The sequence below is a fragment of the Chrysochloris asiatica genome, unplaced genomic scaffold (genome assembly GCF_000296735.1).
Source record: "Chrysochloris asiatica unplaced genomic scaffold, ChrAsi1.0 scaffold00028, whole genome shotgun sequence".
NCBI lineage: Eukaryota > Metazoa > Chordata > Mammalia > Afrosoricida > Chrysochloridae > Chrysochloris > Chrysochloris asiatica.
In genome coordinates, this window is record NW_006408546.1 from 9,514,193 (window position 1) to 9,524,052 (window position 9,860).

The window sequence follows — 9,860 nt, forward strand, 5'->3', positions numbered from 1 at the left end:
CAGTTTCCTCAGAAAGCATTGGTGGTGGGAAAGGCCACTGAAGCCCACATGTGGGCATAGCAGATGTCCATGTGCGGTGGGCTCATTGCATCTGGCTCAGGGTTCACAATCAAACCAACAGGATATGTCAGGGATAGGGACTGTGGAGTCTTTTCAAGAGGCTGGCGATGAAGATCCCATGACCATTTAACGTAGGACTCAAGATGGAGGAAAAGAAGACAGCCAGTATCCCATGAATCAACCAGCATAAAGATTCATGGGCAAGACTTGAGAAGAAGAAATAACTGGCAGGCCAGTCAGAAGTTACAAGAACTGAGGCAGCAGGGACAGGGGAGCACAGCCCAAGGGTACAAAATCTGAATCAGCACACTTTCATCTTCTATTCCACAAGAATGGGAATTATATACAAACTGCACAGCATCTCCCAGTCCATTTAAATGGCTTCTGATCTACACCAAGTAGAGAGTGACGCTGTGGTTTCCGTAGGACTTACGCCCTCATCAGTTTCCAAAAGATTCATCTTGGTGATCCCAAGTAGGCAGTGAGGAGCTGATGAGCAGGTGAAGTTGGCTGGGATCACACTTAGCCAGGGGGAAACAACATGGCTGGCGTGATACCAAGCTAGGCTACCTGGTGTTCACTCTTGGAACTCAGCCCTCCAAACCAACACACCCCTTCGTTCCCCACCTGAGTGCCAATTGGGTGATTAGAGGGGGCTCTGCTCTCTTCTGAGCTTCCAGCAGCAAGCCTTGGGCAGTAGCCCAAGGCTGAATCCTCATTCTCCATGGACCTAGGAGGAATGTGGGGCTAAGAAGCAGGTTCTTCTGGGATGCTGGTACTCACAGCTCCCCTTCCCCACAGCACTCCTTCCTGAGCTCATGGGACCAGATGACTGATGGGAATGAGTGCTTGGTTAAGGAGCTGCTGGAATGGCTGAGTGTAACAGATGCTGAGGAGGACAGGAAATGGTTCAGTCTCCGAGGCATTAACTCCTTCAGATCAGTATCTCCACCATGTCTGACAAGTCCTGGACTCTGGATGTAGCTACAGAGTCTGGGGAGAGACAAGAACACAGGCACATGGCAACAGTGATACCTTTTAAAAGTCCGGCACATTTTAAAGATAGGTCTTTAAACTCACCAACTACTCCCACTTTGGTTGCCCAGGTGCCCGTAACTTGGCCATCCAAGGGCAATGTCTGCTTCCACTCAGCCAAGACTACCAACCCCATTTGCTTATAACTATGAACTGGTTGGCGGGCTTAAGGGGAGCGGTGGAGAGGCCTGAGGGAGGGAGGCTGCAAAATTCTTCTCATGCCTGTGGTTTGCTGAGCTCATGAGGCACAGGCAAATATGCATAGGCTTATGTGAAAGGGGGAAACATTCTCAAATTTCTTCTTCCCAGACTCTTTTTACACAAAATCTTCAGCTTGAGAGTACCATCAGGATAACTAGCCAAGCTCCAGTATCTGAGATGTTTAGATTGGCAATCAAATATGCAAGGAAGACTATGAAAGAGGAGATAAAGTCTTTCCCGTCTGGTAGCTTCTCCCCTGAACTTTGGCGCCTCCATTCCTTCACTCATGTGTCCAACTGGCCCTCACATGCATACTGAAGCAGGCAGATACCCTACTCACCCTGAGCTATGCAGGGCTCCCTGTGGAGTGCGGGGCTATGAGCATAAGGAGTGGAGAAGAAACAACCTTGGGGTCCCAGTACATACCCCACTCTGTCCTCAGTCCTGCCCTGCATAGAAGCTAGGATGGGACACTTACCCAGTGAGGCTGTCCTCTGGCCATTGCTGCACCCCAGAAGGCTGTCAGGCTCCAGTGGCAAGCAGGCAGAGCTGCTGTCTGGAGGGCCATCAGTTTGGGTGCTCCCATCTTTGCTCCCATGTTTGGCATGGGCAGGGAGGAGGGCTGAGGCCATGGGCTCCTCTGCAGGGGCCCTGTGTGCTGGAAAGGCAGAAGGTTGATGGTTACTGCTCCTCACAATACATGGCCTCAATGAAGTTAACTAGGGATTAACTATGGATCGGGGACATGATGTGGTGGGGCTCACTCTGTATTTGCAAGAACTCTGATTCAAGACCAGTCACTTGCCCATATTTTCAATAACTGATTGGACTGGTTTCCAAATGTTTTGAGTGGTGGAATTCTGTTTTGTAAATTAATTCCTAAAGCCAGCAGGGTCTCTAGAACTTCTGTGCCATTTGTTGAGAGAAGGAGGGATGGCACAGGTTTATATAGAAGTTGCATCTGCACAGGAAGCTCTACTTTTTGCTTAGATGATGTGCCTCAGGGAGAGAATAATGACATTTATGAAGAGGGACTGGTGTCTACAGGTCTCCTCTTCACACCTACAGTACACTTGTGGGCTGGAGGGTCACAGAACCAGAATATAAGCTGGTTCATCTGGAGTACGGGTCAAGACTCCCTGGCTCCCATAAGCCTCCATTCTGAGAAGGAAGGTCTGACAATTTGTGTTTAGTCCTGAGAGAAACTGCACCACTATGGTGCCCACCAATCTCCTCTTACCTGTAGCCAAATGGGCAGGGGCATCTGCCTGCCGCTCACTAGACGACACCCCTTGCCAGCCCTGGGTTCCCGCTGCTGCAGCTACGAATATGGATGGAACGGATTTAGCAGGCCGCAGGGAGCCCTGGGTGGCCTTGCCAGGGTCTTTCTTGGAGCGTTGCTGAAGAACCTTGATCACTGCATCCTTCTCCAGGATCTGAGCATGGAGCACTTTTAACCTGAGGGATGAGACAGGATGAGATCAGATGCCAGCAGCTTCCACCCTCCTAAAGGAGACTTAAAGGGAAAGGTGTCCTTGCATCTAGGCTGGACCTTCTTGCCCTTGCAGCAGGACCAGAAATGGGCTTTCATAAATGTCCTTACAGTTCCGGCATTACTTGCTCTCAGTCCAGGCTCTGAAAACCACAGTGCATGAGGCGTTGGGGTCCTTTTTATACCAGCAAAGACAGTTCACTAAAGGTGGGCTCTAAACTCATCTGATAAAGACTGTGGCACACCTCTGGTCCTAGAGAACAATGCCCCAGAGTAGTGTGCCCATCAAATGAGGCCAACTGATGTGTGTGTTTGAATCAGGGGATCAAATGACAATCACATAGGGCCTCACAGTTTTTTTGCTCTTTTTTTGAGGGGGCCACTGGGGAAAGAGAAAATACTAGCTACTCTACTCCCAGGCCAGGAACCTAGCCCACATTCCTTCTGGGATGATACACAATGTAGACTTAGCTGGGAAGTCTCTCTGATTCACTTGGGGATAGGGTAGGCAGGTATGGACCCAGAGCCTTGAATGTCATCCAACCAGTTTCCTGGGACTCGGCTGGTGTTACGGGAAAGAGCATGCGCACACTGCTCTGGAGTGCCAAATACTGGTCTGCTCAGAAGCTGGAGGGAATGCTGAACTGTTTATCAGGGGTTACAGACAGGAACTAGCCATTGCCATACCCTCCTCCCCACTCCAGGCACCCCGGCCTGGTCTGTAATGCCAAACCTGCTCTCCATCTCCTGGTGCCTGTGGCCGCCGGCAAGCAGGCCCTCGTTGAAGCTACTGCTGGGCGAGGGCTGGGGGGAGTGTCGAATGAGGGTGGTGTCGCGCTGAGCAGCGGCTGTGGCAGCTGCATCCATGGCAAACTGCCTCATGGCACGTTCCTCTAGGTACTTCTGTTCCCACTTGGTCATGTCAGCTTCCAGTGCCAGGATCTGCTCCTCTTTCTCCCGCAGTTGCTCTGACAGCCTCAAGGCGCTCAGTTCCTGGGACCCACCACTGCCACTGCTGAGGGTGCCCGCCTGTCTCTGCAGAGCAAGGACCAAGTGGTCAAGGGCGGAGGCTGGGCTGGGTCAGCCCCTGGCCTTTATCCACCGGCGAGGACTATCATGTAAGTGTTAGTTTAGTGACAACACTCTCTCCCCCTCATCCTGCTTGCACTCAGAGACAGAGGGGGTGACATAGGGTGCCTACTACACCTTATCCTGAATCCTACAGCTGCCTTTGCATAAACAAAAACCCAATCCCGTTGCCATCAAAGTCAATTTCATCTCACGATGACTCCATGTGTTACAGAGTAGAGGTGCTCCATAGGGTTTGTTTGGCTATAGTCTTTATAGACACAATTTGCCAGGCCTTTCTTAGGCCGTATCTCTGGGTGGGTTTGAACCTCCTATCTTTAGATTAATAGTTGAGTGCTAACTGTTTGTACCACCTAAGGGTCTAGGCACAGGTAACCTTATAAATTAGCCTCCATGCTGGGAAAGCAGCAGGCTACCTGGGAGACTGGTCACCCTATCTGTGTGGGAAGAACTTTATCTGGTTTGCAAACAGCAAGAACTGTTTACATAGAAGTCCCAAGTGAGGATAAAGATTCAGGATCATGATGACCATTTTGTTTCCTGATCCTGGGGAGACGCATTAAGAGCTGGCTGGCCTTCTAGATCAAGGTTCCATTGAATTTCAATCTGGTTTCAGTATTCCAGACCCATTTTCTCTAGAGACCAAAGACTCTACTCTACCCCTGCTTCTGACTGAGGTAAGAAGCCAAAGTCTTCAGTCCCCCAAGTCTGGGCACAAGCCATGTGGCAGAGCTTCTGCTAAGACTGGCGAGTGGGAGGACCCTAGCAACAAGGGTAAAACAGAAAATCATTCTTGCTTTCCAAAGGGACTGTGACCTGAATTTGAGCAGGAGCTCCAAGAGGCCTTGGGATTGGCTTCCAACTCTTGGGTCAAAGAAGAGGATGGGAACAAACATCCCCAGGCACACTCCTCCTACCTACTACCATCTCCACAGGTCTACCTGGCTCACCTGTTGTGCTCGCAGAGCCTTGAGTTCCTGCTCCAGGCGGGTCCGCAGACGTAGCTCCAGCTGCTCCCGCTTCTCACAGGCAGCTTGCAACTGCCCGAGTGCCTGCTGCAGCCTCTCCACCTTCTCCACATAGGCCTGTTTCTTGCGCAACTCCTCTTCAGCCCTTGCAGCCCGGCCCTGTGCATTGCTCAGGGCCTGCTCTAGCAGCTCGGCACGCCGACGCTGGTCCTCAATGGCCCCGCGCAGCAATGCCATTTCCCGCTCCAGTTTCTCCTGCTCCTGCTGCTGCTCGTAGCCTGCAAGGAAAAAGAGCAGTTCAGCCATCCTTTGAGAACTAACAGTGACAGTGACCACCCCATTGGCCCCACTAAGTGCCCACCTTGTGCCGACCATGACGGCATAATTGCATCTCATCTTCTCAACAACCCTAGGAGTTAGGCACCATTATCAACCCCATTTTACAGATGAAGGGAATAGAGACTCATGCTAAGTCACAGTAAATGTCAGAGCCATAGCCCTTGCTGTAACAACAGATCTCCACTTGCTCTCTACTAGCCCCAAACACCAGCTACTTCTGACAGGTGTCACCATTTAAGATAAGGTCAGACAAGGAAGGAAGGGGAAGATAGCCATGATTTGCTAAAGCATCAACCAGACATTCATACATCTTTTACGCCACTGAGTTCTCCAAGAATAGCCCCTCAAGGGAGCTTCAAAAATTTTGTGGAAAAATGGAATGAAAAGATATTGGAATTTCCCATGAGCTTCTGGAAGCTCCCTTGTAGATGAGGAAACAGGAGGTGTGAATAATGATGCCAGGGTGGGAACCAAAGGCCCAGGCTGCTGCTACTGGTTGTGGCGTGAGGTTGTCACACTTAGAAGTCTCCTAAAGTAGACCCCCAGGGATCATTCTGCAAGTCCTGGCCTCCCTCCCCTATTTAGTGCCATGCAAGCAACCAGGCAGGTGCTGATAAATGTACACTCGACAGTTCAATGAAAAGGCAGTGGCGTTACTAGGGGTGTGTTGTGAGTATAGACCACACCAAGTGACACTGTCAAAAGGGTGACACTAAAATGATTGTCTATAAATTTTTTGTGTCCTGGTAGCATGATGGGCTATGCGTTGGTTCGAATCCACAAGCCACTCCACAGGAGGAAAATGAAGCTTTCTGCTCTTGAAAAGATTTACAGCCTGAGAAATCCTACTCAGGGTCACTGAGTCGGAACCCACTGCATCATGGCCACCAACAAACACATTCTGGAGTCCTGATGTGGCGCTGTAGGATAAACACTGGACTACTAACCACAAGGTCAGTGGTTCAAACCCACCAATTGCTCCTTGGAAACCCTATACAGGTCCGCTATGAGTTAGAACCGACTTGATGGCACCTAACAACAATACATTCTAGACAGGGTTATAATTATTACCCAATTACAAAGATGCTTCAAATTATGTGGTGTTGTCTGCATGGGCTACAAAGCACACATTTATTTTTGTAGCTTCTAGTGTTTTTATAGTTGTTGATTTTGCAAAATGTTCTGGTGTAATTACTAAGGATTCTGTGTGGTTTGCTATGAGAGGAGGTCCATGGGAGGCTGGGGGTGGCTGACACTAGTTACCACACTCTGTGACACTCAGGGATACCACAGGAAAATCACTATGATTTGAAGATTGTTTGACTTTGTCTGAGCTTCCAGCTCAACACACCTTTAAATCATCTTGTTAATTGCCCAGAGAACTATAGCTGGGCCAAACAAGGCCCAAGATAGACTATACCAAGGCCTCTAGTTCAGGAACGGGAATCTTTTATCTGCTAAAATTTATAGTATCCTTCGCAGGCTATACAAAATTATCAGCTTAAAAATTAGCCTGCTATATTTGATCATGTGAGGGCTACAACTGCGGTTGCCTTGGCAGGGCCAGACCAATGATTTTGTGGGCTATCCAATAGGACCCTAGGATATTCCCCACCCTGCTCTAATTGATGCTCGAGGCTTACAGCCACCCTTTTTGCACCTCTCCCTTGGGAGTTTAAGCTGCTCTCTCCACCCCACTGAGGAGCATTTTGGTTATGTACCCTGCTGGAGGGACAGGACAGCAAGCCTTGCCTGATGGACCCCAAATAACTGTCTCTGTTGTAGTTATGTGCCGTGGAGTCAGTCCCGACTCAGAGCAACCCTGTACAGGGTTTCCGAGGCCGTTAATCTTTACAGGAGCAGAAAGCCTCATCTTTCTCCTGTGGAACAGCTAGTAGTTTCGAACAACTGACCCTGAGGTTCACAGCCTGATTCCTAACCACTACGCTAGAGCAGTGCTATCCAGTGGGATGATTTTTTTTATTATTATTATAATGGAAATGACCTATTCTGAGACTTCCAAACCCTTGGAATGCAGCTAGTGGGACTAACTGAAGAACTAACCTTTGATTTCATTTTAAACTCGGGGCCACATGTGGCTAAATGACCATCTACAGGACACAACAGTCATCAATCTCCAAGTTCTGGTATAGAAGAGAAGGCTTGGGACTCTGGGTTGCAGAAGGGAGGATTCATCTACTCAGGGCCCAGGGGAAGAAAAGAGAAGATGCAAGCAACCCAGGTCAGTGGATTTTAAAAAGTTGGAATTGAGTAGATGGGAATGAGTTTGGGTTTTTGATTTGGGACCCAGGGTGGCTTCATTTTCTGGCATGTAGGAAAGCCAGAAAATGAAGTCCAATACTGAAATGGAGCTGGACCGCCTCCTCCTGTGTGTTCGCAGAACCTTACAGTCTGCAGCAGTCTGCTTTTCATTCCAGCCTCTGAAAGGTAGAAAGCACAGGGACTATTGTTGTCCCATCTCAGACCTGAGGCTCAAGATGAAGAAACGTGCCCATGGGTACAGAGACAGGTAACAAGACTCAGAGACAGCAGGGTCTGTGTGGCTTGCCAGCGTGGCTTTGGTGATGTCGCATTTGGGGGCTTATGAGATCCTCTGGAGTCATGTTTTCTGAGAATCCCACGATTCCCCAGCAGCCCTTCTAGATGGTTATTAAAGAGCAAGTAAGAGCAGCTGAGGTTTCCCCAGTCCTTGGTGTGAGAAATGGTGAACCCAGGATAATGCTTCCAGTAGCTTCCAGGACCCAGGTAAAACCATGAAGCCTGTGGATCTTGGGAAGACAGCGCCTCAACAACAAAAAGCACCCAGACCAAGAGACCCGGGGGTGGGGGTGGGGGAAGGGCCACGGGAGACGGAAGCCCAACATGAGTAAAACCTGGCTCATTTCAGGATCTTTCTCCTTGAGACAGTAAGGTCCCCGGCCTCATTGTCAGTCTTCCTTTGTGTTCACTTTATTTCCCTGCCCCCCCCGCCCCCCCCCCCCAAAGCCAAGGGCCAAAGGGCTCTAGGCAGCAAGGCACAGAGGCAGGGGGGGAGGGGGGAAGGGAAAGGGAGTGGGGAAGGGAGCGGAACAGCCCAGCGACTCTGGAATGTCAGGCATCCAGGTCACCCGCGGCTGCGAGATTAATGGCTCCAGCCAGGAGCCAAGAACAGCCTGGCGCTTGCTCCCCAGGGAGCGGAAATGCTTCCAGGCCCGCCTCCCCCTCTCCTCTGCTGGGCAGGCTCCCAGAAACTAGCCCTGTGCCTTCCTTTCTTCACAGAACCGGGCCATCGAAGTCAGCCTTCCTCTCCTGAAGGTCCTAAGTCTGGGCTACCTCACCACGTGCAATCGCCTGCCTCCTTCCATGCTGATGTTGGGTGCAACCAATCTATGTCCCTGCGTGACAGAGTAGAACTGTCTCTGTGGCGCAGTGGGGGAATGCACTAGACAGCAAGGTCGCCGGTTGAAATTCACCAGCCCTCCTTGGAAACCCTATATAGGGTCGCTATGAGTCGGCAACCCACTGGACAGCACTTGACAACAGCAGCAATTGGTATGATTATAGATCATTAGGAGCAGATCATGAAGTCTTTCTCCCACAGAGCGGCTGGGTTTAGTCAACCATTTCGTTAGTTTCCCAGTGGGTAAACCATTTGGCCAACAGGGCTGTCCCAGTTAATTCCTTCAATCTGCCCTGTTCTGGTCTCTGAATCCTCCTTGAGAGGGAGATGATGTTTCGGCCAAAATTCAGTTCTCAAGTTGCTTCTTCGGTTCTGGACACCCCTACTATCCTTGCCTCTTACAGCAGCTTTCCTTGACCTCCTCAAAACCACCCTCACGCTGACATGGACTGCCTCAGTTCTACTTTTCTGTTATTGTTGTTAAGTCCCACTGAGTCGGTTCCCACTCAGTGAGTGGCTGTGTATAGAATTTCCAAGGAGTGGCTGGTGGGTTTGAACTGCCAACCTTGTGGCTAGCAGTCCAGTGCTTATCCTACAGTACTACACCGATGTTGTTATATGCTGTCGAGTCGATTCCGACCCACAACGACCCTGTATAGGGTTTCCAAGGAACAGCTGGTGAGGTTGAACCTTGCAGTACAAACAACTTTGCAGTCTGACGCATTAGCCCACAGCACCACACCAGGACACCTCAAATATCAGAACACAGCAGTAATAACTAACTGCTTCTGTTTTTTTTTTTTTGATTGTTAAAGTTTGCTTTTGATCCCTTTGGTTCCCACATCTCAGCCTGGCTCAAGCTCTTCTTCACTTCTTGTGGCCTGCCCTCCACCCCTGCCAAGCCTACAAAGTCTTTCTCTTAGGCCACTGGGAGCTTTCTCACCACCAACAGCCTTCAGGGACCAGTGCTTTAAGATCTCTATCTTTCTCAAACTCATCCCCTCTCCCTTGACCTCCGTGCTATGGTAGCTTTCTGACCCACTCCTACCTTCAGCTTAACACATGCCAGATGCTGAGCACAATTTTGCTAAATGAATGAATGAACTAGTCAATGAACGCATCCCTCAAGAAGGATTCAACCACCCCCTTGAGAGAGATGTCTCCCAAGCCCCTTCTTTAGACTGGACTCCTGGGTTAAACTCCAGAGCTAATTTTTGGTTGTACGAATCGGGCTGCGAACCTTAAGGTCAGCGGTTCGAAACTACCAGCTGCTCCG

At 50.0% G+C, this 9,860-nt stretch overlaps 1 protein-coding gene across 2 annotated transcripts in view; it reads right to left on the reverse strand.

Moving 5' to 3' along the window:
• Positions 1-994: 994 nt before the first annotated feature.
• Positions 995-9,860, reverse strand: part of AMOTL2 (angiomotin like 2) — an 18,786-nt gene continuing 9,920 nt past the window's right edge. Inside the window, exons 6-10 of one of the 2 annotated variants that reach the window (XM_006846591.1) lie at positions 4,828-5,123; positions 3,522-3,823; positions 2,537-2,754; positions 1,775-1,954; positions 995-1,053 (exon numbers count right to left, since the gene is read on the reverse strand). In XM_006846591.1, coding sequence (XP_006846654.1) covers positions 995-1,053; positions 1,775-1,954; positions 2,537-2,754; positions 3,522-3,823; positions 4,828-5,123 — 1,055 coding nt within the window. The remainder of the gene's footprint in view (positions 1,054-1,774; positions 1,955-2,536; positions 2,755-3,521; positions 3,824-4,827; positions 5,124-9,860) is intronic. The other variant, XM_006846592.1, reaches the window with a different exon arrangement.